The sequence below is a fragment of the Amblyomma maculatum genome, chromosome 5 (assembly GCF_055883805.1).
Source record: "Amblyomma maculatum isolate TAMU_Amacu chromosome 5, ASM5588380v1, whole genome shotgun sequence".
Classification (NCBI taxonomy): domain Eukaryota; kingdom Metazoa; phylum Arthropoda; class Arachnida; order Ixodida; family Ixodidae; genus Amblyomma; species Amblyomma maculatum.
The window spans coordinates 134227983-134254426 of NC_139348.1; the positions used below are offsets into that span (position 1 = coordinate 134227983).

General features: G+C 45.0%; 1 protein-coding gene across 6 annotated transcripts in view; it reads left to right on the top strand.

Moving 5' to 3' along the window:
* The window catches only part of LOC146189617 (RNA binding protein fox-1 homolog 2-like), a 384063-nt gene that overhangs the window by 335633 nt on the left and 21986 nt on the right, over positions 1-26444 (top strand). For all 6 annotated transcript variants that reach the window (XM_084604382.1, XM_084604383.1, XM_084604384.1 and 3 more), the window contains 2 exons: positions 15910-16122; positions 18760-18813. In XM_084604382.1, coding sequence (XP_084460508.1) covers positions 15910-16122; positions 18760-18813 — 267 coding nt within the window. The remainder of the gene's footprint in view (positions 1-15909; positions 16123-18759; positions 18814-26444) is intronic.

Genomic DNA, 26444 nt, shown 5'->3' on the forward strand with positions numbered 1-26444 from the left:
CCGAGTCGCGATCATGGTGCGATACATTTGCGAACGCGATCTTCGCAATCTTCAGTTTCTAGCGTGTGGGATGCGCAATTGTTCGATTTTAATCGGCAATTCGCATTTTAGGCGCAAGCCTTGTATGTCCCAATCACGACGAAATCCGTCGTTGTAGTCGGCGCCATGCTATTTAAAAAAAAAAAAATGCGGTGGCTCAAAGTACTACGTCGTCCTGACGCTTCCCCCCCCCCCCCCCCCCCCCCCTTTTTTTTTTTTTTCTGGTACGTCGGTTTTTGGAGTCCGACGTATCGTATCACGCTAGGCTTTCACATAGGTTCGCCGTACGGGTACGACGATGTGTTTCGATATTCGTCCTAACGTGGTTAATCTAAGTTGACACAGGGGCACAACTGTTAGTAACGCGGTGCATGGCTAGTGGTGTCCGATGCGCGTGTACATACTTCGAGTGTGCCACCAATAAACTGAAATTTATCACAGTTTGCAGCACTTCTATGTATGTAGAGCCAAAGTACAGGTGTCTTTCACTTTCTTTCAACAGGATGCTTGCTAGGCACAAGTCGCTGGGCAGCAGCGTTGAATGGCAAATCTACTCCTGGCTATTTCCATGCAAACATATGATTTTCAAACCGAAAGTCCGAAGCCGCATATTTTTCGCTCGTGCATGACGCTCACGGTAAACTAGAATCTTCGGTGCGCTTTCAACTCCGTGTACGCGAAAATATAACGCGAGGACAAGGGAGGACATATCCCTCGACACCTCGTCATCTTAAACCTGTTATTCGTACGGAAGCGGATCATTCGCGCGTCTGGCTTTCCTGTCATACACGCGTGCATTGCGGTGCAGCGTGATTTCTCCTCGACAGGCTCGCCGGACCGGCTTAGACCTAAAGAAAATATTTAATGAGAAACATTCTGTTCGCTCGGTCTGCATGTAGCGTTTCACACGGATTATTACGGACGAGTGTTTTGCACAGCGAGGTGCACGTTGTATCGGCGATCTTTGGAGGTCGATGCAGGATCGAAGACGGAGCAAATGCTTGGAATAGCTCGCTCACATACGAGCAGATTGAGCTGACAGTTTATGAAGTGCGAATTTCTCGTGAGCGGGCGTATCTCTGCTGGTGCGCGAGGTCCCCCACATTGAGCGTGTGCTGTAGTTACGGGCAATCGCATTAAGTGTGAACTGAATATTCCCTGGGCGACTCATAGTTGACTGATGTGTATTTTAAATTCTCTGCGAGGAGCTGAACATTGTGAACTACTTTTCTGCCAATAAATGCTCTCAATTGTGTCAATTTCTCTGTTTTTGTGACAACCCGCTTATAACAATCATTTGTTGTAACAATGATATTTCCTCTGCACTTCAGTAATATCAAGTGGATTTTACTTTATTAAACCATAACCAGAATCAGTGCAATGCCTCTATTTTTTTTTTTTTTTTTTTCAGTCGCAAAACGCGCATTTCTTGAGGAGAAAGGTCTTTGCAGAATGAAACCCGTGGCGCCCGCTCCAAAAACGCGGATTCCCCGTGTCGACTTGAATGACAGTCTAATCTGGCCTCTGAGATCTGGAGATGGCCTCTGAGATCCGCAGGCAACAAAAAGAAAGCTGCGTTGACGTACGCGGTTTGCTTGCGAAATCGACCGGTGATGGCAGCACCTGTGTTTTATTTTATTTTTTGTCTTTTTCTGTATAGCTTACGCTAAATGTGCTGCAACCGAGGTGCATGAGAAACGGGCACACGTACTGGCAAACCTGTCTCAAAAGCAACAGCTACGCTGTTCAAGTGAACTGGTGAGGGAATGCATAATGGTAGAGCTACTTTTTTTGTTGTTGTGTGTGTGTGTTTTTTTTTTCTGCCTGTCTTTTGTGTTACGCGTTTGTGCCCACCACAGAGGGAGGCGGAGAGAATGGCAGCGCTCTTTGTCCCTTTGCCCTTGCCCGACGCAAAGTGCTATTGGCGATATATAGGGTAGGGTGGTGTAAAATGAGACTTTTGTCTTTGAAACGCCGGGAACTTGCCGTCATAATTACACGCTAGGTACAAAACGTGACAGGCGTTCACAAGTAACTGTAATTTCATCCCATGCGTGGCTTGCTCCCGAGTTGTTCCTTGTATTCTGTTCCACAATGGTCTGTACATACAAAAGAAAAGCGATCAAGGATGCTTGCAGTGAAGGTAGCATGACGGAAGATTGGAATCCGGAGTAACATACTGCTTTTTTTTTTTGTTTTGAACAATAATTTTACAATAGAATATGCACTAAGATTTTGGACCCATAGCCAAGGGCTAGTATCCGGTACATACACAATAGAATACAATGCAACATAACTGCTGCACTCGAAGACGAACACATTTCATTCATGAAATAAAATTCAGAAATTCACAGCACATCAAAAGAAAACAAGGAAAGCGAACACAATACACTTACTTTCAAAAAAAAAATTGAATTCACACCATAACTTCACTTGTTCATCAGGAACGTTTTCAGAATTTGCAAAAACTTTGGTCCCATATAAATGTCATTAGAAATGCCATTCGAAATGAAAGCTCCACTGAACTCTATTAGAACAGTAAACAGTAAGCATTACAGTTCACAAAGGCGAGCTCTCATTGAAGCAAGGAGAGCCTGCAGAGCATATATTTTGAGCTTACAAGGCAAAGGTAGTTGCAGCAAAGGCTGCCAAAGAGTTGTTTAAAAGAAAGCTGAAATGCTTTTCTTTGACAATTTCCCGAGATGGGCACATTAGAATATATGAAATTTGTTGATTAAGCTTATGAAATGGTTTCGCGCTACCATATAAAGTTATGACGTAATCAACTATTAAATTTGCGACATTTTCCAGGCTTCTCCTCACAGCATTGCAGCAGTGTGGTGAAACTAGACAAAGACGTCGTCATGGGTGGCATTTAGAGTTCCAACATCTTTCTCCCAATGAACCCCTTGCAAAAATCGTTAAGTAGGCTTTCCCACGCTGCTTCTTTCCCCAAACATGGCGTCACTGGCGGCCAGAAAAATGGCGATATAGACCTGAAATCGCATGTTGCTTCTACACAGATGCATGTAGTGGTAATAGAGCAATTATGCAAATATGTTCTGATGCATAAATGATATGAATTATGGCCATAATATAATGTTTCAATACATTGCTGTTCCGCCATTAGAGGGGAATGCAGCATAGAGGTGAAGCCGACTTAACATTTATGAAAGGGGTCTATTCTTTATGCGAGTCACCCGATGCCGCCGAACGACGCTTTGCGACCTTTACCTTCGTTGGCGTTGGTCTTTTTCCTCAGAGCAAACGTTTCCGCGTTGGAAATGCATCATCTCTAGAGATGACACCATCACTGGTGTCCCCACTTGTCACCGTGTACTGCGGAGAAGCCTGAATGCGGAAATAGTTTTATTTAGCCATTACGTCGTGAATTTAAACGCTAGCGCAAAATGGCTTGGCATTAATGAACACCTTCACACATTCGACTGCTTTAATTTAGTTGAATTCTGAAATCTCTTCAGTTTCCCTTTAAGGAAACGAAATGGGAGGTTCTAAAGCAGTAAATCTCGATTTGTTCAATCGTAATATATTTATTTCCATGCAAGCTTATAACGCTTCGCCAAACCCTCGGCAAGTAACATGTGACTGGGAATACCTCATTACATGAGCAGTTATGGAGCAGCACAGCACCCCTTGGAGCAGCACGCGGATCTTACTCGCGATGTTGGATGAAGATGAAATGAAAGGAGTGGAATCAAATGTGTCATGAATGGGCTCCCGAAAATGCTCTAGGGCCCGTGGAATACTCTCCTGGTGCTTAAAGTGCAAGGACTGAAAGTGTTCCGTTTCGAGAATAAATAGCGTCAATATGCCAATTTTTGTCTCCTTTTGCCCCGCTGCACCCTATCTGTTTTGTGCTTTGTTTTTTATTTATTTATTTATTTATTTATTTATTTATTTATTTATTTATTTATTTATTTATTTATTTATTTATTTACAATACCATCAGGGCCCGTAAAGGCATTGAAGAGGGGAGCGGGTTAACAATAAAACAGAATAAGCATAACCCTATCGTTTACAAGGATATGAATTTCAAAAATATCTAAAACACAACAAGAAATACAAAACATTATATACAATAGACCTTTTCACGACCCTGGGAGAAACTGATTTGACTGGGCTGTGAAGCAGTCTTGAGAGGAGAATCTGTAGCTTATTCCTGTGTTATGAGCACAGCCCAGTCTCCAACATGGCAGCGCCCTTTGGCCAATTTTGAAAAAAGGTCTATAGGAAGCAGTGCGAAAAATCCTGTCAGTATACAATATTAGCTAAAGCAGCACGAAAATTTTAGTTATCATTGAGGGAAACAGTATCTGCGGGAAGGTGGTTCCATTTAGTCGATGTTCGGGGTATGAATGAGTGTAAGAAAGCGTGTGTATTACATCTATCTTGGAAATATAGATAGACGCTTGGAAAAACGGGCGTTTTATTTGCTTGCCCTCGCTCACTGTGGGCATATCCTTGACTTTCTGACCTAGTGTTGAGTGGTCTCCATTGCCCGATGTCTTGGGTAAATAAGCAGTGTACCCGCTTGAAGTCGCCGTCGTTTGACCTTCTGCCGAATCGTCAGGAAAAGGGAAAAGCAACATTTCGATTTTGCAAATATTCGATCGACTGACATTTCACCCGTTCAGTGCGGGTTTTTTTTTTTTTTTTTTCGCCCTCTTTTTTTTTGTTAAGAACCTAAAGACGCGCTGATCAGAAGTTTGATAGATCGAAAATTTTTGCGTTCCTGAATTCTTGTCACGTTCATTTGTGTCTTCTCAAGAATGCTATTCAATAATCAAAATACAAGAGATAAGAGAACGGGGGACTTCGCAGGCGATATGCCATCTTGACGGAGCGTATTGTGTGCGTTCAGGAAGCAGTGGTTTAATCGATCGAAAGAAACACGTCTGTATGATCCGCGACAGAGCAGCTCCTGTCGACGCCGGTGTGAAATTGAATGAAAGCGACCTGCTGTGAAAAAAAAAAAAAAAAAAAAAATCTTTGTTTTTAATTGATTTCCTCCATCCCCTTGAGGTTGTGCACGTGGAAATGAGTTTCGGGTTCCAGAAAGGGAACAGAATCAGACCTTTTCCCTAATTTTAACTTTGTGGTATTACACCCGCTCAGTCTTGGTCTTGGAGTGTCTCTAATTCTGAAATAAGGGAAGAACGTTAATGTTAATGACAGCGCTACGGATTTATTACGAAACATTCGTGCAAGTTTTGGTGAGTAGTATGCTTTTTTTTTTTTTTTTTTTGCCAACCTCAACAAGTTATCTCGTGTTCCATTCCGTCTAATTTGTTCGGTTCGACCTTTTGCGCTCATTTTTGGGCCTAGGTGGGGGCGGCGTGTCTTCGAAAGTTGAGTAGAAATCCGACGTGCGCCCGTAATTACTTCCCCCCTTCCTTCTTTTTTTTTTTTTTTTTGTTTTGTTTGCTCAAACCGTTTGTTTGCATTTGATATTTATAGAAACGTGGAGGTGTGTTATATTGGATCCTGGAAGGAATGAGTCGCCCAGCGAAACATGGTCTTCGGGCCCAGCTGTCATCCAATCTTCTTGGAGTGAAACCCCAGGCCGCCCCATTTCACACTTGTGCGCAAAAAGCCCACTAGGGCGAAAATTTCTCGCTGGTCGCTTCGTGTTGACATAAGGGTTTTGCCGCCGTGATTAAATGGCTCTTGCTTGCGCCCAGCCTCACTGTGAACGAAGTGTAATGACTTTTTTGCCGGCCGCTGTCGCTTTCCTGCACTGTTGCGTATCATTCATTTGTAGTTAGCGGGAGCTTTAGTCTTCTTTTTACTGAGAGTTCTAGCATAGCGCGATCCGATACCGTGCGCACGCGCTGAATGGTTCCAACGCAGCAGGAGAGCGCGCCGTATTGACGGACGGAACGTCCTTTTTGAAACGATGGGGTGATAGTCCTTGCTCGTTTCCACCATGTGGCGCCATCCAGGGCCGTCAAGGCAATCTGCGCATGCGCCTTAACTCCCGCGAAAGCGGATCTCGATAGCGGATCGCTGATGGCGTTTTGTTATAAACTTTCTAATACATTTCATCTGGAGGGTTTCCTAAGGAAGGTATCCTAAGCTCCGGATAGATGCACTGTATCCGGAGCTTAGGCGTGGATCGTAATTTCGATTGATTGGATTGTCATCTGCCCTCACGCCAACCGGATTAGTAAGGGGGGCAAATACCCAGAGCGGTCGCAGAGAAGCAAACGTAGCGGTTTATGTGTCTGTTAGAGTTTTAGCATAGCGAATAACGCCACTGCATAACGCAGCCACGGCCGCTCAGTGGAAGCGCACTCAGTGGCAATCGCGCATGAGCATATGACGTCGGCGAGCCATCTGCACATGCGCATTTGCAGCCGGCGGCTGTGGTAAATGGTGGCGCGTACACGGTGTATACGCTATGCTGTGAAACTCTAATGATGTCTTAGTCAGCTACATTGTATGCCATTCAACTGTACTGTAATTTAAACTACTCGCATATCAGCGTATTAGATATGCGAGCTGCTTGTCAAACAGGGCGCTTTATTGTTGACGTATGGTGGGTCCTCGATCTCTAAATTCAGAGTAATTCTTGGGATATTTGTCTCCAGAGTAGTTCACAGAATTCCGCTTAGATCACCTTTATTTATTTCAATTCTTGGACGACGGCCACGTCATACGGCGGCAGTGTACTACGACATTTGACGGCTCTAAATCGCTGCCAGTTTCTTCGTAGCTTGTGCTGGTCTGGCTAGCGCATTTTTGTATATGCTTTCGTTAAAAAAAGAAATCCTGCTCCGGTTGGCCAGATTTGCCCATCACGGTTTAATAAATCTCATTCCCGCTGCTGTCAGCACAAGGGGGATAGAACTAAGCAGTTTGACTCTACCGAACATGGATATAGAGCGTTAGTCGACCTCGGTAATGGCGAAGATGCATGCATCTTCGTTACAACCGAGAACATATATTCGTTATACCGAAGTCACGTTATAACCGAAGTTTCGTGTTCGTTATCTCCGAAGTTACGCGTTCGTTATATTCGAGATCACGTACTATGCAGGCATCTTCGCTATAACGGAGGCTACATGTTCGGTATATTCGGTGGTATGCGCACACTTTCGTTGTAGAGGTTCAACCGTCTTTGAACCTGCTGTCTTTGTCTTTACCGAGATGGCATCGCGAGTGTGTTTTGAAGTTGGAACTTGAAGACGATGATGTTCGTTCAGCTGCACAGCGCGAGATGAAGCATGCGGTAAACTTGGGTGCTCACCCTACGGCCCACCTTTACGTGGCGCCATTTGTTGAGCGCATGGGTAATAACGCGAAACTCACGAATGAAAGCAGTAGAGCTAACGTTCTAAAACATCTCTGGAACATGCCGACACGAATTAAAGCACACCCGATGAATTTTACAGGTCACGTGCACTCGGCGTCACATGGCAAGACTCCTTTTACTTTTCTGCCTCGTATTACGGGCGAAGGGTACGACTTTGTTACATCCTGATTTTCGGTAAATTATTTGTCATTTCAGGTGCCAAGGTCAACGATTCGCGAAGGAACAATGCTTTTGTTCCCCCCGAGATACGTCTACTCACAAGGCTCCGAGTTTCGTGAGAGACGATCTGCGAAACATAATATACTCTAACGTAACTAATTCCGATTCAGTTCTCCAACAATCTCAGGTGCCACACTGTCTTAGCAGTGCACGATATTTGTGGAATTCTGCGCGATGGCTGCAGGTTTTATTAAAGAAAAAAAAAAAAAAACAGCAGCCCGCCACCGCACTTCGCAGTCGAACGGAGGAGTGGGGCTCAACATGCCGCCAGAGAGAGCGGTGTCGGCGCTTTTGTATCCAAGAATTTCGAAAAAAATAATGCAAAACCTACGAGTCAGCTTCGCTGTGAGGCAGCAATTCATGCACAATGGCGACAGAACCTGACTAGGGGACAAAAGTTAGGTGCAGTGCATGCATCTACTACACTCCACGCTTCTTATGAGGCAGTTCCCGTCGCACAGGGCACTCTTAACCCGGGAATAAAGTGGGGAGCACTGTCACCCTGGGAGCGAGGAAAGAAGATTTAGAATAGAGGACCCTAACATGATAGGGCAATAGTGGGACGACAATGCGCACGCGCGGAAAGCTGCGACGAATGGAGGAGGGGTGCGGGAATTACCCTACCCGCCAGGCGATGTGCCAGCACTGTACCCAACTATTACCCCAAAGTAAGTCGATGCCGCCATTCTGCAGGAATTTCCTTCCCACAGGGAAGCTGACTTGTAGGTTTTGCAACTGGTCAGTTACAGAGCGAAAGCTTCGTAATGGACATGCGCTGCGCAAATTCTTCTCGGCCGCCACTTTCGCTGGGATTCGCTGCACGTGCTTTTCCAGGAAACGACTTCTCTCGCTTCATGGACGCGACGAACGGCTGGACAATAGTTTCGGGCAGTGCTAGCATCTTCTAAGCCTTCCCAATGTACGCATTGTATTATCCCCGTCTCCTCCAGCATGCCACAACAAAGACAGGGTCCGGTTCGCCAGCTTCCTGTTGTCGTTGTCATGGTTTAACAGGGAGTAGTGTGTCCACAGATGAATCATGTGTCTCTGCACAGGCTGAGGCCAGCCCTTTACTGAACTAATGCTTGGAAAATAAGCCTGCACCATTGGAAGGAATGTAGGAATGAATTTCTGCAGAAATTTCCGGTAACCCCTTCGCCCGGCGGCCGCAAGAGGAGTGCTCTATGGAAAAAGATCCATTCTTGGTTACACTGGACCTTTTTCCAGTTCCGGTTCAATTTCTTGTAGCCATTTTTCATGCCAAGTCAGAAACGAAACGTGGAGGCTGGCGAAAATGTTGAACTCTAAGCACAAGGCAGTCAGCTATCAATAGAAAAAGTGTTGGGTGAACGCTGTTAAGAGACGGGAAGGGAGCGGTGTTGTTCAGGGGTGAAATGTGAGGACATTCTGTAGTCGAACTAAATAAAAAGGAAAGGGCAGGGCATGTATCTCGATGGCAAGATAACTGGGGATCGTTAAAGATAACTATAACTGGTTTCCTAGAGTAGCTGTCAAGCGCAACAGGGGGCGGCGGAAGGTTGCTGAACGAGATTGGTAATGGTAATAGGATCAGTTATATTATGCAGTGACTAGTTCCAAAGCAATGTCTGCGTCGAATTCATTTGGAACAAGTTAGATGGTTGGTTGGTTTGTGGGGTTTAACGTCCCAAAGCAACTCAGGCTATGAGAGACGCCGTGGTGGAGGACTCGAAATTTCGACCACCTGGGGTTCTTTAACGTGCACTGACATCGCACAGCACACAGGTGCCTTGCTTTTCGCTTCCGTCGAAAACCTGCCGCCAAGGCCGGGATTCGATCCCGCAACCTTGGGAACAGTAGTCGAGCACCGTAACCACTGCGCCACCCCGGCGGGGTTGAACAAGTTAGACCTAGCGGTGCCATTTCAGCACGCCAGCGAACTGCTATTCGCTTCAAGAAGGGCGTCACAAGCTTGAATGCAATGTTTGCTTGCTTCCGGATTGCACTTTTTTTTTCTGCACCAGGGCGCCTCGCACAATCCATCTTGCTCGGTCCTTACTTGCTTCGTGGTTACGTGGTTACATGCGTTCGCACTGATGATCCGTCCTCATCACGATTCCTTTCTTACCCCAGTAGCGACCGTGTACCCAAACGCGGAGTGGTGGCTAGGCCAGGAAAACTGCCCCCGTCGCCTGTCGTCTGAAACAGCTTTGTTATTTATTAACAATTCATCTTTAGCTTTTCATTTCGATGCTGACCGGAGTGTAACGCCTCGTGTCTGAAAAAAAAAAAAAAAAAAAAAATGTGGTTAAACATAATCCAAACTTGTTTTTGTTGTTTTTTCGCTCCTTTATCTCACATTATCTCCGCGATAGCCGGTTTTACAATACATTTCCGATAGTTCAAAATTGTTGCTCGGTTCACCTCGCTTTGCAGCGTTTATGTTGCGAACCTGACTTTGCTATATTTCAGAGCGATGTCTGAGCGTTCGTGGTTTTTTTTAGCCGTTTTTAAAAGTAAATACTTTTGGGATCCTAAAGGAACCAAGCTCTCGGAACATAAACAGCTTTTCATCTATCTAGTGCATTGCGATGTTTGCTCTTCCGCGGTAGTTTTGCAAGTCCGTCGACCCATGATTTAAGCTCCATTTTTTGTCCTCTGTCTCCCTCAAATTCAGATCGGTTTTATTATTATTATTAAATTGACGCGAGAGGTGAGAGCGCGCGCTTTTGCTTTTCTTTCTTATTTTGATGAGGTGGGAGAGGCAGTTTGAATTGGGCGGTGGCCACTATTTTTCACAGACGTGGTATTTGGTCGGCAGTGTATCCAAATTTGTTTGGTGCGCTCGCCTGATTACATCAGTAGTCCGCTATTCGCGTGAACTGCGGCGAGTCTGCGAAACAAAATAAGCTGTTTTCCTCGCGACAACACACAATCACTCGTTTTCTGAGCTCGATAAGATTTGATACACAAACAAAACCTATCAAATTGAGCGCAGTTGTAGCCAAAATTAGTTGTGAATAATGTTATGATCAAACATTCCGCAAAATAAATTCGCTCGCCTAACATCATGCGCATTCATTCATTCATAAACATCATGCGCCAAATCTATGTGGCAGTGTTGCTGCAGACAAGATGAGATGGCGCCACCGGTGCCACAGCTGGAACTGCTGATCGAATATATATAACCTCCGCTATATACCAGACAAATATCCGACTTCTAATCGAAGCACCCCGAACAAAGTTAGTCTAAAATTCTACTGTTTACCAAATGCCATTTTGATTCCGAATTGGGGTCTATAGATATGACGGTTTAGCTGAGAGAAGCGCTCTCGTATATCGTCCTTGCTGCGCGGTTTTTTTTTTTTTTTTTTTTTTTTTTTTTTTTTTTAGTGCTTAAGCATTAAAGTAGGTTTGGCGCCCCCAAAAGTTATGTAGAGGATTTAGTCGTAACCAAATGAAATTTATCAGGAATTGTGTCGTTTAGCGTAGAAAAAGTAAAAGTAAATAAATAAACGTGTTCAGCTTACTACACAATGTAGTCAACGACGCAGCTACCATCATAATTCCCACAGTAGGAATATCCTCATATCCTCGACAGCTTTTATTTAATGGGAATGCTTCGTAGTGGGAATAATTAGTGGGAATGCTTCATATCCTCGACAGCTTTTATTTTTTAGCTCAAGAATGGCTGCAGCCTGTATGTCAATTAGCTGCTGAAAAATAAAGCATGTGCTGTCGCAGAGCAGGGATTTTTTGCCCATTGTTGATTTTACGCTGTTTGTAATTCCCTCTCGATGTTGATGGATGTGGCAGTCGGGCTCTGCGATGCGCTGCTTCTCGCTCTCGGGCGCTGGCCAGCGAAGCGGCTCGCTTTGACTCTAGTTGGCTCGTTTGATTGCGTGCGGCTTTCTTGCTTTACGCTATTTTTGCCCCTTTTCCGGCCTTGATGCCCAGTCTCGCTGGATCGTTGGCGCGCACGCTTTTCTCAGGGCGAAAAGGGCGAGGGGGGCGCGGAGCCAATGTTCGCGGTGGCAGCGGCGCGTCTTTTTTTGCGAAACTTCGGCGCATTGCGATTCCCCTCGTCTGGCAACTGAGGCCAGCGTCTTTGTGGTGGTCGGTCTTTTCATTGTATTGTCCCCGCGTTAACGTCGTCGCTTCGGTGCACGCTGGACCCAGCTTTTCGCACAGCAAGTTGAATCTTCAGTTGATCGTGTTTTTATTTGTCGTCGACGTTATAGCGTGTTTGCCCCCAGTCGTTGCCACCGGCGCCGTGTGAAAAACCACCGCTCGGGGCTTACCTCCGAGGTGTGCGATATAATAGCGCGTCGCATCGTCGTCGTCAGGGCACCTCGAGTCTGTTGGCCCCTCCGCCGTGTGTCGACTGTCGAGGCTTCACTCGAGGGCCACATCTAAATGGTCGTCGTACCGGCCGCGCCACAAATGAACATGTTGCCGTGCTTAGACTTGCACGGGCCACCGAGCACCAACGGAACTACCACGGCACTCGGTGTCGACTCCCAGGCAGCAGTGAGTGCTACAAATCCCTCCGCGACTTTATTTCATTTTGTGTAGCAGCGCCGCGGCAGCCCCTGCCAGTCTTGAAACGCGGCTTGGGAAGCGGGGGCCGTGTGCGACCGGCTGTCGCCAGCGCGTGTTTTTCTTTTATCACGCCGAACAATCGCTTGCTAGAGGAGCGACGATACTACTCGGCGGGGTTGCTGTCTTTGTGTGTCTTTTTCACTCCTCGCTCTTTCTCCGTCACTGCCGCTGCCCCGAAACGTGGTCGCCCTCTCCGGACTGCTCACGCTTACAGTGCTGCGTCCGTGTCGGCGCCCGCAAAGTGTCGCAGAATCTGCGGACGCTGCTTCGGTTACAACAAAAGACATGCTCGTCTCACGGTTTCACCTTCTACACCTTCTTTGCTGCGCTTACTACATGCACACTGCGCGCAGTGGCACCGTTTACTGCGCTCAATCACTGCCAACCTCGACAGAGCGGCGACATCTCCTTCGTTCTCGGCATTCCAGGAAAAGTAGCAAAAAAAAAAAAAAAATAAAGGGGAATGGTTTTCTTTTTCTTTGCCCGGTCATGTTATCCAATCCGTGACGTCTCGATGCTACGCCGCCGCTCGCATTGGCACCGCGCGTGAAATACGTCGTTGATCCGTCGCGTATTCTTTCCGGCGCGGCGCTGGTCTGTTCGGAGACCGAGAAGCACGAGTTTGGTCGTGGCGAGAGTTATAAAAGGAAAGCCGCACTCGTGCAACCGGCCAGCGAGATCTGGACTAAGCGTCCAGCTGCGCGATATTTATTTTTTTTTTTTCTCTCTCTCCTTCAGTCAGGGGGTTCGGCGTCTTGGATATGTCGTCACAAGGTTGGCTTTGCATTTTTGTATTTAGCTTTCTGTTCCTCGGTGCTTTTGTTGACGCCGAATCCGTTATGGCGTGCGCTGCACGTTGCTATCTGTGCGTGTGGCGAGTCCTCTGTCGGATGACGTCATCACCGGCAGCCTAGGTGACAGGCCTACGGAAGAAGCAAACGGCGTGTTTAATCACCAGCCGCGCTAAGTTGAGGAGCGGATTACGCCGAGCCAAAACAAGCCCGAAGTCGCTGCCATTTATTTGATCGTCGCGCTTGTGCAGCAAGGAATTACCCTGAATTTGGCTTTATTTGTACAATGGGACGGTAATTTGAAGAACCTCGCTAAACATCCCTTGGTAGGGTTTTCTTTTTTTAACATTTAGCAGTGAGTGGTTTTCGTGCACATATAGGATTTTCACAGGCCTGCGACATAAGGTAGTGATGGGCCATGAATGTATGCCTTGTTTAAAGGGTCTAGTTATTGTGTAAGTACAGACCAGAAGAGTTAGTTTTGGGCTAGTTGGTATTCTTGATTTAGTGCTGTGTTAAGGGGCTAGTTATGGTGTGAATACAGACCAGAAGAGTTAGTTTCGGTCTAGTTGGTATTCTTGATTTAGTGCTGTGTTCGTCCTTCTTTACTTTGGCCGTGTCGTGTTGCGCTAAAAACTATAAGCTTAGAGACCAGAAGTTTCTGATGTTGAGCAGTTCATTGCGCTGGGAAGAAACCTGGAGATAGGCCAACAGCTTCCATACCCAATTATATATATATATATATATATATATATATATATATATATATATATATATATATATATATATATATATATATATATATATGCATCTCCAGCACAGTTATGTGAGTTGTGATTGTAACTGGTAGTTGTTAGTTTTACATGCTACTTTTGGTTTAATTGCCATTCACTGAATAGCTGCTGTCCCAAATGTGAGCTCAGCATTTTTTTTTTTTTTTTTTTTTGTTCGGTGTTGTCTGTTTGGTTCTCAGAAAAGAGTAAAGAGCTTGAAGATTGTTTTATCATGTTAGAAATTTCCACATTTGTTTTGACCTTTTCTATACACATTGCAACCACATAATAGGTTTGGTTCTTGTAAGTTGCTGCCTGATTAAGTTCTGTCCTTGAGACCGACATCGCAGGATTTATGACATACGGAGGTTGGAGTAGAGCTTCCAGGTCTGAGACGCGCAGGTGGTTGCAAGCCGAGCAGATGTTGAAAATATGAGCTCGTTGTCTTCCCTCACCACAGCCGCGAAGGATCGCTGCTTTGCGAATGCGACAATTGCGGAAGTGCTACATCATGAGTACCGAGCAGATGTCTTTTAAGTCCACTGAACATGCCACGTTGCAAATAAACCACTCCTGTACTCCCTCTGCTCCTTTCAAGAGGCTTTATTTGGTGTAGCAGGAGTGCATATGATTCGTGAATGCTATGTGTAAATGGTACATACTGCAAAACATTATAATTCATATACCCCGCACATAATTTGATTCATTGGTTGTGGACAGCTTGTTTTCAAGCTAAGTTGTCATTTCTTTCGCCACTCCGTTATATACTCAAAATCTACAGCTCGCTACTTATATATCACCCGTAAATAATGCTGTCAAACTTTGTAAACAGTTTTACCTGTCAGACCAACATGCCCTCTGGCTTATGGCTTGTGTGAATTCAAGCATAAAATTACTTCCTATGAAATAATCGTTTCTTGCATTTCTTTTCGTTAGGGATCATATTTCAGGGTTGTATCCCCAGTGAACAGAACCCACTCATGGTGTGCTAGTGCTGTTTTTCAATAAGTTTATGGAGTTTGACACCCAGTCAAAGACAGTCTTAATTTATCTGCACATCACTATACCTTGTTCTTTCCTCGCAGTTTTAAATTTTCTGCCTTGAGCTTTCTCTGCAGTTGAAAACCACTTCACACAGTTGTCCTTTTCTTAGTATTATTAAGTTCATAACTATGTCATATTTTAAAGCATATTCTCTGATATGCACCAATCAACATACATTCTGTTGTTCGTTGCGCCGTTGCAGACACCTTTTGTAATGCTTCTGTTCATTTTACTGTTGTCAAAACACAAAGTTGACGGGAGTTTAGAAAGTTAGCATCCAAATCGGCTAGTGTTGTTGTGACTGCGCACCCTAGTTGCAGCAGTGGGCTTTATTCCTTGCAAGCAGGATGTGCTACTGTAGTTGCATCAGTCACTGATTAATTGGTAGTAAGAATTTGAATCAAGCTAGGATGTTTTGGTCGATAGAGGGGTAACATTTGGCCAGCTCAGGTTCAATTGTAGCGAACCTAGGCGAATTTTGATTAAATCCAGATTGCTTACCTCATGTGACCCCACTTACGTTATTGCAAAAGAGCTGTATCCACCTTTGTAACTTGTAGTGATGAATTAGATTCTTTTATTTTCAACATCTCCTATGTCCCTGGGAAGGGGTTTTACTTTTCGGGTATTTGTTTTTAATGATGGACGAGTTATTTAACGAAGTGCGTGAAGTGGTCATGGTTTCCATGGATTACAGCACGGGGAAGGTCATCTTAGTTCTTAGATTTGACATGGTTGTTGTGGCAGGAGTGGGCTGTGGTAGAATGTTTCGAAGAGGGAGAGGTGGGTAACCACGTGTAAATATTTGAGGGGGAGGGGGCTAGGTTATGGTTTGAGTTTTGCTAGGTGCATATAAGTAATTGTAAACAATATGGTATGGTATATAGGCTTCAGTGTCATGATGTGGTTTGGGCTGTGGGGTGACTTTTCCGTTGTTTCTCCTAAATTGCAACTCGGCCGCCTTTAAATAAGCCTAAATGTCCCGTTGTGACAGTATTAATGGGCGTCTCCTGTAATATAGCTTTCAGAGGGCAGCTTCTGTTCTTGCACATGTCTCTTGTTGAGCAACATGGTGCAAAACCCCTCTCTTACAGCACATTTTTGCTTGGATGTTGTGTGTGTGCAGCAAACAGACCTGGAGCCCGACGCCAATGGTGCCGCCCCGGGAGTGGTGCTCACGGGTGCCCAGGCAGCCGGAGCCGGGGCCGCAGCTGCAGCAGCAGCCGCCGCCGCCAACATGGCAGCCGTGGAGGCCGCCAAGAATGGCCAGCCCAAGCGGCTGCACGTCTCAAACATCCCGTTCAGATTTCGGGACCCAGACCTGCGGCAGCTCTTTGGCGTGAGTTAAACATGCTGCACTCTCTACTTTTGCTAACACTGTTGGTTGGGCGCTGATTTAGTTACCTGAGGTCACAGTTGAACAGGTGAACAAAGAGGTACGAGAGTGCTGGTTTGAGCAAGTCGATGCCTTAATTGTGAACAGCAACTTACATGGAGGGAATGGAGCACATGCTGGCTTTAACTAATTAGTACAGGATGTATGTAAGATAGGTATATTGTGTAACAGTGAGGGATGGTGAAAGGGATCCTTGAAATGTTCCAATACTCCTGGTTTTTCAAAAGGTCTTTTCCATGGGCCCTTGACTCTCCTTATATTTTGTTGCTGTCCTTCAATTACTTTGAAAAGATGTATAGAAAATGTTGGCTTCTATATAAATGTATAGAAGCCAACAATGCTGTATTATTCATCAAAAAGTGCTAATATTGTAAAAAACTATATTAAAACTACCAGTTATATAAACCGTCTTCGTCAGACAAGATGAAATCTGCCAATAGTCAATCCAGGCTGAGCCGGGAAATTTCATTTGAACCCTCCGCGCTTTCTGGCGTCTGGTCTCCATGGCAACCAAACGAGGCAAACTCGCTAAACCTAGCAGCTCGGTAAATCCGGAAGCAATCAGAAAATATGGTGCGTTTTATCACTAAAATTTGGTGTTGCGGGCATCATGAGACATAGCACAAGCTTCGTTGGTTTTTTGTTTGCCGTGAACGCGTGACACCGTGGAGCGGTAACGAAAAAGGTGTGCCGAGGCGAGCAGCCGCCGCTTGGCCAAATGCCGCCATGTTGCCATAACCCAAGCGACCTAATGGCAGCTTAGGGCGAACACTATTTTCGAAAAATAAGGGCCGCCCCAAGCGTTAACCTAAAACCCCAAGCGCGCCTTACATTCTGCACATGTGCATTTCGACGCCCCAAGGGTGTTTGTTATTACAGTCCTACCCCCGTCTTTCACTCTGAGGGGCACTTTTCTGTACCAACGCCAGTGATACTGGCCATAAAGGTATAGAGCACATTCAATGGCACGACATCGTCTTGCCTCTGTTTTAAAGTGTGGTCAGAACTTAAATTCATTGCAAAGTGTAAAGTGTTAAAGCAGCTGGAGGACAAGGCAATAAAGTTATCTGCCTGGGAAGCTTGAAGTGGCATTTGGAAGTAGGTATGCTGTTAGATGGGGTCCTATGCTGACAACAAATTACCCACAATGCCGGTAAGTAAATTGGGAGAGCGCAGCAATAAGTCAGCAGGGAAGTTTGAAAGAATGGCACTGTAGCTAGAGAATCTGATCTGCTATTCCTCTAAGAGATGCTGAGATGAAGTGTGACAGAACTCCCGTCATCAAGGCAAGCACTTTCCACTGGAAGATCAGACAAAAGGAGGCAAACATGGTGGCCTTGGAGAGGGTAGTCAGAGGTCAGGGACCAACAGATTTTTAATGTGTACTATTCGGAAAGGCTTCTTCTTGTTTTCCTTGTTATTGCCCCAAGTATTCTTGAATTTAAAACCAAGTTGCACTCAAGAGTATGATTGTGCTTACTGCGGAAGCAACATTAATTGGACAACCTTACAGCAAATAGGCTTCTGTGCTATGCGAGACGTTCAGCTTAAATCAGTAGACGCCAAATTTTCAATGTGTATTATGTCTTTGTAATAATGCGGAGCACATTACCAAGCATGAATAGCAGTGTGGACTGCACAAAAACGAACTGTAAATAAATTATAAATTAATGTTTCTCCCATGCAGTTTTGGTTCTAAATGCCGAACAGCTATAATGCCATAGGCGCGTTGAAGTCACGTGAACCCGACAAGAACTGCACCATTGTTGCTGCTTTGTTCATTTTAATTCGCACTTGTTCTTAACGCAAGCCTGTCCAAAAGTTAAAACAGGAAAAATGAATAAGCAGCAATTTTTATCGGTTTTCTCACGTGATCAAGTGCATCTATGACGTTTCAGCCATCTTTCGCTAGCTGAAACCGAAAAATGCAAGAGAAAAAAAAAAGCACTTGCAGATTATTTTACTGGTGTGGCGGAATTCCGCGTCTCGATTCGTGTACACTGTCTTGCGCGCGGATCCAAAAAAAAATAAAAATGTGCTAAAAAATTATTGTATCTCTATTCCTTGAATCTTTTTTCAGCTGCAGGCAACGCTAAGTTCCTTCCCTATTCAGTCCGATACCTTGGCTTTAAGTGTCCCTTTTTTTAAGGCTAGCCCTGTGGTGTACTTCTCTGCTTTACCGGTAACATGGCTTCTCAGAGTTGGAGCTTTACCGGTAACATGGCTTCTCAGAGTTGGAAATTATCACGGCAACAGAATGCCCCAGGGCTCATGCGATGTTCTTTTACCAGTGGCAGAGATAAAAATTGGTGCATTCGGTTGCTGCTTGCTACATATGAAGCTGGTTTCATTTAACTCGTGTGTTGACACATTGTAGCCGGATCAACATTTGTGTCTTAACTGCTGGAATAAATTACTGAGGCATTGCCTGTTATTTTTTTTGCCCTTAAGCCAGCAACCCTTCGTCTACATACAGTGAGGTTAAATTATTAAGCACAGAGCCCTCTCTTGTAGTTTTGTCTCGCATTAATTAGTAGTTTTTTTGCTTGTAAAAAGTTTTATTCAATGGCTTCATTACAGCAATTTGGTGCCATTCTTGACGTTGAGATCATCTTCAACGAGCGAGGGTCTAAGGTGAGTGGGCCACCCTTGGTCATTTCCTGTCGATTGCTTATTTCATTCATTATTGGGTTCCTATGCACCCTGTTGCTCTTGGGTGATGCAACGGCTCTGCCGGCTTTGTCAGTGTGATGTTGCTGCGTAATGGTGTCTCATGTCAGTACAGTCTCAGTGTCGATGCAAGACTGAAATTCGCTTTTAGTGATCCTCGAGTTAGCATTGATGCAGCATGAAGAAATGTGAGGGATTCTATTGAACAGAAGTTTAGGTGGGTGCTGTCATTCGAATAATGGCACATATCACAAAGGCTGTGGCGCTGATGAAGCTGGCAGGGTCAGTGTCTCCCTCGGGGGCTTTAGTTAGTCTAGAGGTGCTTTGATGTGACCGAAGGAGCTCGTTACCTCTTCATCCTCTGGGGCTACGACGACAGTAAAGCCAGAAAATGTTTTGGGGGGCCCAGCTTTCATTTCTCTGGAAATGGGCTGTGCTGTCTCATAAATCCGTGATGTTCGAGCACCGCGGTGAAAAGCACTGAGAAGAGAGGATGGGACCAAGTTGACTGTTGGTCGGTCTCGCCCTTTCTTCTTGTGCTTCATCTTTGTGGTGCTCCAATGTCATGGGATCCTGCCAATTTGCTCAATCAAGCTTCTGCCTTTCTAAAGACCATAAGTGAGCAACTGCAGAGAACGTCATTTTGCGCAGAACCTGTACCTTGTCAGCAGTTCTGCAGATAAAAATGTAACCAACTCGCCCGCAAAAATATTCTACAGCAGTTCTGGTTTGGCGTTAATTGGCCTAGCTGTAGCGAATGGCAGGTCATGTAACTTTATTCGAAAGTCGTGGCACAGCATTTTTATCACTTACGCGCCACCGCACTGTACAGCCCAAGGCTACTAGAGTTTTTTTTGCATGTAGTCTCAGACTAAAAGAGGGAACAGGCTCCTTTTGTTGAAAATGCAGCTTGTCCACAGCAGGACTTCCTTTGGCTCTGGGTGCTTTATTGCTAGATTGAGGCTGCAGCTTTTGTCCTCCTTTCTTGGACTTACAGCTCCTGTGCCCTTTGAAGGTTCTCGAAGGACTGGTTTAAGTTGACCTGTAGTGATTGGTTATTGTACTCTTAAGAATAGAGCGGATGCCTTTGCTGAAGGGGGAGCTTCAGCAAGCTAGTAAAGGGGGGGGGGGGGGGGGACATCATTGCAGGCAATTTTAGTCTTCAAACTGGGATGGAGCAGTTTTGTTTTGGGAGCTCTCGGCAATAGTCAACATGCGCAGTTACTCATTTGTATTTATCTATAATGGAGTATCTTAGGCTTGAATTTAGGGGTGGGAGAAGATGTTTCATTTCTAGCTCCAAATTTCGTAGTAATTGACGTTTCCTTCGCTGCCCAAAAGCCCGTCAGCAGACCTACAAGAGTTAGAACAGTATAATTCTTCTAAGGACAGAAATCAGTACAATGGCCGTCGGTGTCCCGTTCAGTTAGGTTAACCGATGCTTTGAGCTCGTCGGCAGCCAATAAATTTGCATTTGTTGTCGACCAATCTTGCATTGATGCCGATCTTGCATTAATGGATTGGCACTTGATGGCACCTCTAGCTCCGGAAGTTCTGCTGTGCATGCTGATTGTCCAAAGCGAAAAATGCCAGTGTCGAAACCTTCCGCAGCAAGTTGCTCTTCCCTCATAACTTGTTACTTTCATTCGAGCTCAGCGTTCCTTTGTGGGCTGGTTAATGTCGTGTAAAGCAGATCCCCTACTGTTGTGGGTGGTAACTGGCGAGCATACTTGCTGCGGGTATTACATATTCAGACACATGGAGACGTTTGTGCATGTCCTGCTCTTTGTGATTGCGGGGAGGGCTAAAGATGACCTCCGAGTTGGGTTTTGACAGTTTATGGTAGTGCATTACTAATGTGGGGTAAATGCATTGAATATCTTTCAATATTCTCCACGGTTTGCTATCAGAGAAACAGTTCCCTCTAGAATGTTTTCATACTGTTCATAGGTGCATAAACGTCCCTGTATGTCTGAATTGAAGTTCTTTCCCATGTTTTTTATTCAGCAGCTTCAGCTGCTGTTGAGGTGCCAACTTGTTTATATTTAAATATGCCTTTTTCATTACAGTGTCTCCCTGTGTGTTGCTGCTGTGTGCTTTATTGGTTCTACTCTTGAACCTGCCATTACGGCCATGTGTCCTTTTTTAAGAACCTTTTTTTTTTTTATGACAGTGTGCACTCTGGTTACCTTGAGGTTCTGCCGCTGTGCTTGAACAAAGGACACATGTACTACATGTTCATTTTTGTTCAAGCAGTTCCAGCAGTGTGCGTTCTCCTCTTCTCTTAAAATTGCTCCAGCTCTGCAAGAGCATTGTGGCAGTGGCGGCGGGAAACCTTGACATGCTCCATCATTCTGGCCATTTTTATTACCGTTACATTTATTTGTGCGTGCTGTCCAACGAGGCCAGTTTTAGAGCCGAGATTCTGTACATAAACAGTCTAAATTTCTTGCCTCCCCCCAGGTGCTACCATAACGGGTGGATTCGTTTCAGAACAGTGAAAAGACTGAAACAGGCGGCAAATTGTTGCGGTACAGTGTTTTTAGAGGCATTTCCCAAGGTGGAGTAGATTCAAGTAGATGACTAATTCCTCCCTCATAGCGCCCAAGGTTATGTGGCATTTAACAGAGTTCGGTCCCCTCTTTGAGAAGAGACGAAAGGGTTTAAAGGGGATATAAACAAGAGAGGGTGGGACGCGACGTGGCGAGGGGGGCCAACCATGGTCGCCAAACAGTGTAGACGCAATGAGTGTGAAGAGGTCGCATAACACCTTCTGATGGAATCTTAACTCTCAGCAGCAGCAGCTAGTTTGACCAGCGTGAACATTAATATGTTAATGTTAATGCATACTCTGCTGTACCAGTTTCACTCATCATCTGCATTGTATTTTATATATATATGTATTTTTTAGCTAAGATTTAATAACTGTCGCTCCCACCACTACTGCCCTCGTTGGCCCAAGGTAAAGGCTTGTGCCCTCGGAGAACTCTTTCTCTGTGTAATATCCTGCAAGATTACATAATGAACTGCGTCCAGATCTTAACTAACCGACTGGCAACAAAGCAGTTGTGGTGCCAGCAGTCGGAGGCAAATGGCAAGGCAACATGTGAATGTACCTGTAAGTTTCGGATCACTGTGCGGCACATGCTCCGGCGTCAAGTTGGAAGAATCCTGGTAGCTATCTTTCCCTGCTGTCAGCAGTAAGTGAGCTATGCTAACTCTGTGCAGTTCAGTATCTTTGTGGTGAAGCCAGTTTGCATATAACTTTTTGTTTGTTTTTTATGCGGGGAGTTGTGTTGTATGCATTGCGCTGGTAGCGGGCACGGGTATGGGGCTCGGTCGCTGCTCACCAAAATCTAACTTGAGATTGCTATTTCACTACAGTTATTCGGACGGTTCAGACTATCAGAGGTAGATGTGGTAGGTGTGTAAGTCGGGCTCCCAATCGGAAGAATAACTGTCCCATGATGCTTCAGCGAGCTTGAATGGAAAAATTTACGTGCTATACGAGTAGCATTTCAAGGTTTCCTGTTGGCCACTGTGACTCATCAGATTCGAGGCTCATCTTTCTCTCCATCCTTTGGTTTTGTTTGCTCACCTGTACTTTGTTTTCCTTATTTTTTATTTTTCAGTACCTCAGCTTTTACTGACGTTGAACTCAATCGGTTGTACAGTTTAGAGGTGACGTTGGCAGTTGAACCTTGTTGCACAGGCTTCCGCAACTCTTTCTCTTGATGCAAGTGTTAATAAGACGTCTATGCTATGCAAGCGTTTTGATATCTTCCTTTTTTTCTCTGCTTATGGCAGTGAGCAGATTGGATGAGCATCCTTTTTTTCCTTCATACGTTTTTTTTATTTTGAAATTTTAACGAGTAGGCTGCCCGCAAAACAGACATCACTACAGTAATGAGTTCGTATGCACTATTTTTCTTGACTGTAGCAGTTTAGTCATATGCAGCCTCAACAGAGCATCTGCCCTTTTTGCGTATGCTCTTACTGTCAGTGTTACACTACTGATCGCAGTGCACGGGACTTGTTGCGAAAACATTTTGCGACTCCATACTTGTTTACAGTGAATTTGACATGAACATTTGATTCTTTAGGGTAAAAGATGCCCGGGCATGAGGGCTCGTTAAGACAGGCAGCGGTCGCACCCTCGTCAGCGGCCGCACAGTTGTTTGCACTTTCTGCCTGTATAGCAATGTTCAACTGCCAAGGCAGGTGCTGCTCGCATCTAGGGGTGTGCGAATGCTCCAAATTACTTTAAACTAGTCAAATGTGTTTAATGTTCTCAGCCTGCTCTTGGTTAAGACTCGGGGGGAAGGGGGGGGGGGGGGGGGGTGTTTGTTTGCTGATCCCAAGATTGTGAGTTTGATCCCATCCGTGGTGGCCATATTTTGATGGAGGCAAAATACAAGAATGCTCCTGTGCTAAGCACTATCTTTAATAAGACACTCGTATGTTTTCTTCGTTCTGTTTCGGTTTCAACTGCTGAGCAATGGCTGTGACGTCACGGACAATTTAAGGTCACATGAGACGTACATAAACTGCAATGTGTTCGCTGATTTTGTGTACTTTCATTTAAACTAAATCATAAACGAGCCTGCTGACAAACTATTGAAACAGCTGTTGCTCTTTTTTCATGGCACGTGAGCTCTTGTTGTCTGTGTTGTCACAGCCATCATTGTTCGGTGCTTGAAACCGAAACTAAAACTGCTTGCGAAAAACAACTCAGCTCTAAACTATTTAGCCGTTGTAAGTATATCCCACATAGCGGCTCATGCTCACTGTTGTCTTGCGCCCTTACCCAAAGAAAAAACAAAAGGCACGTCTAAACCTTTGGTTTCTCTACTTCTTTAAGGTTTGATGAACCTGGAGCTCTCTACTACCACACTACTTCTCATAGCTTGTGTCTCACTATGAGATGACAAACCCCCACAATTTACTGTTTTCGGTTTTTGAGATAACTGGAACAAAAATTGAATGAGGCTTGTTTTCAAGAATAAGACCCTTTCTGGCACCGTGCAGTGTGCTGCCACAATCTGTTTGCGCTGGATCAAGGTTTCACTGACACTGTGCAGTCTATCCATGCAGCGGTGTTCATAAAGCTCATGTATAGTTTTATGGATTAAGTGATGTGGTAGGACTGAGGCAGGTTGGTTTAACCTTTGTGCCCAGTCTCGGAGGCTTGTTCTTACATAAGTCGTATCCCTTGTCATGAGGTGCTGGTTGGTTGACTGCAGCAACTATGAGCAGTAGTGAAGATAATTATTTCATGCATATAACAAGAGTCATAGAGCTACTACACTGATTTCATGTTGCAGACCCTATGGTATGGTGTAAGAGTCCTAACGTCTCGAATGACATGGGCTCGGAAGAAATGTCATCATGGTGGGCTCTGTTTTAAATTTAGACCACCTGGGACCCTTTAACGTGCACTGACAATGTGCAGTACACTGGCACCTTGCCGTCCACCTCCATCAAAACAAGGCCACCACGGCTGGGTTTGAACCCACTTCCTCGGGCTCAGCAGTCGAGCGGCCTGACTGCTGAACCCCCGCAGCGGGTGCAAGCCATAGTGGAGACTAGATACCAGTGTCATGTCTCTCGATAGCAATAGTTCAAAGTTTACTAGTTACAGTGTCGCTGCTTGTGCTAAGGGATGACATACAGTCACCTTTTTGCGTGATTATTCACACAAGTATGGAATATTAATATCAGTATTGAATGCATTCGATTTGGGGTTATCGCGGTTTTACGTGTATTCTGTTCAGTACAAGGCCGCACTATTCAGTTTTGAAAGGAACAAAAAAAAAGTATTCGCACACCTCTGCTTGCGTCTTCAGAAGTCTCATGGAAGAGGCAAAGGATTGAAAAGTGTCATCATCCATCCAACTCCCATGCCTCTCTGCTCCCTTTCCCTCCTGTAAGAAGGGAAAAGTAGGGGAAGGGAAATTTAGCCCCTGACCTCCCCCATCCGTCACTCTTTCCCCTCCCTCTGTTCCTGCAATACCTACGCCCCTCCCCCACACATCGCTCCTCACTTGCCGCTTTTCTCTCTGGATCTTTCGAACTCACACACACGCCTCTTTTAGCCTGTTGTCGTTGTTGTACCGTCTGAGAATGCTGATTGAGACCGTTGGTGTTACAGTAGAGAGTTGTTGCTGCGGCTGCTTCTTTCGACTCCACTACTTTCTGCTCTACTTGCCCTCCTCCTCCTCCTGTGGCTACCTGTTTCCTTTTTTCTTCTGTTTCTGGCATTTTTCTTCCGGTTTTGCACCGTCAGGATGGTGTCATCTGTCTCACTGCTGTTAGTTAGCTCTTGCTAATCTCCCCTCAACCAGGCTTGCTTCTCAAATGAGCACCAACTTTGGGATCGGTCGGCACATGAAACTGAGACGTGTGCTCTGCGTTAGCATGATTTCCCTGAGCATTTGCTTGCAATCCCAGCGCCTGTTTGTCGCCAAAATACTTATCGTTTTGCAAGCATTGTATGTTGCAAGTTATTATTCATACTGTAGATTTGATTGGGGCATGCTGAGGCTTATTATTTTTCAATTAATGTAGTCGGTCCCAGCCTAACAGTAGACAATCAGGGCATTTTGTTTTAGGCCATAATAAAAGCAACTAGTGCATGTGGATTTATTTCGCAACGTGCGCGTGACCTCTAGCCATGCTACATTTCTCATATTGGCAACGTAAGGTAGAGTGGACGTGAAAGCATGACTCTGGCCTGTATGCAGTCTGAAAACAACCAAGGAAGCAATCTCTGCTTGTCGCCTATGGACCGAATTTATTGCTAGATCTCTGCTCTTGTGACAGTGCAAATAGAGGCTGAATCCTGCGAGAGCTATAAAAGGAGCTGTGCATACAGAAGTCTCTAAATTCTAATTACACTTCTTATGCAATGAAAGTCCTAATTCTAAATGCCCTTTTATCTCATTCAACAATTAAATTTTTGAAAATAATCAGGCAGTTTGGATCATATGTTTTTCCAAATAATAGGTTTTCTTTTCCCCAGCCTTCTTTTTTTTTTTTTTCCGTATGGACAATTTTCTATTGTTATTGAAGTTCATGAATTTTCGAATTGGGAGGTTATTATGAGCATTTTTCAGGTCCCATCATATCTGAAAAAAATGTGTTGGCATCATGAATCAAAATAGCTGTTTTATTTTTTATTTTTTTTTTTTCAAAAATTTCAAGAGATTTGAAGATGCTGTAGGAAAAAGGTGTGAATTGGAGAATTTAGGGACTAATTGAGAGAAATTCTCAAGTATGGCATGGAACGCCACTGCTAGGCCGAAATCTGGTTGTAGTTTCTTTCACATCATCCATGTAATGACAGCTCTTCATTTCGGTTCTAGACCATTCACTGCTGCTCTCTGGTACTCTGCGGGAGTTTCGAGTTGGCCCCTTTGCGTTCAGTTTGTCCTCCATATGCCTTTGACAGCACGAGCTCGTCTTGAGTTTTGAACCACACAGCGAGCTCTGGCCGGCCATGCACATCCCACAGTTGGTGCTCATTTGTTCGGTGCATTGGGTTTCTTGCGGTGCGGTCTGTTTCGAATCTGCATTGATCTAGTTTGATGCGGGGT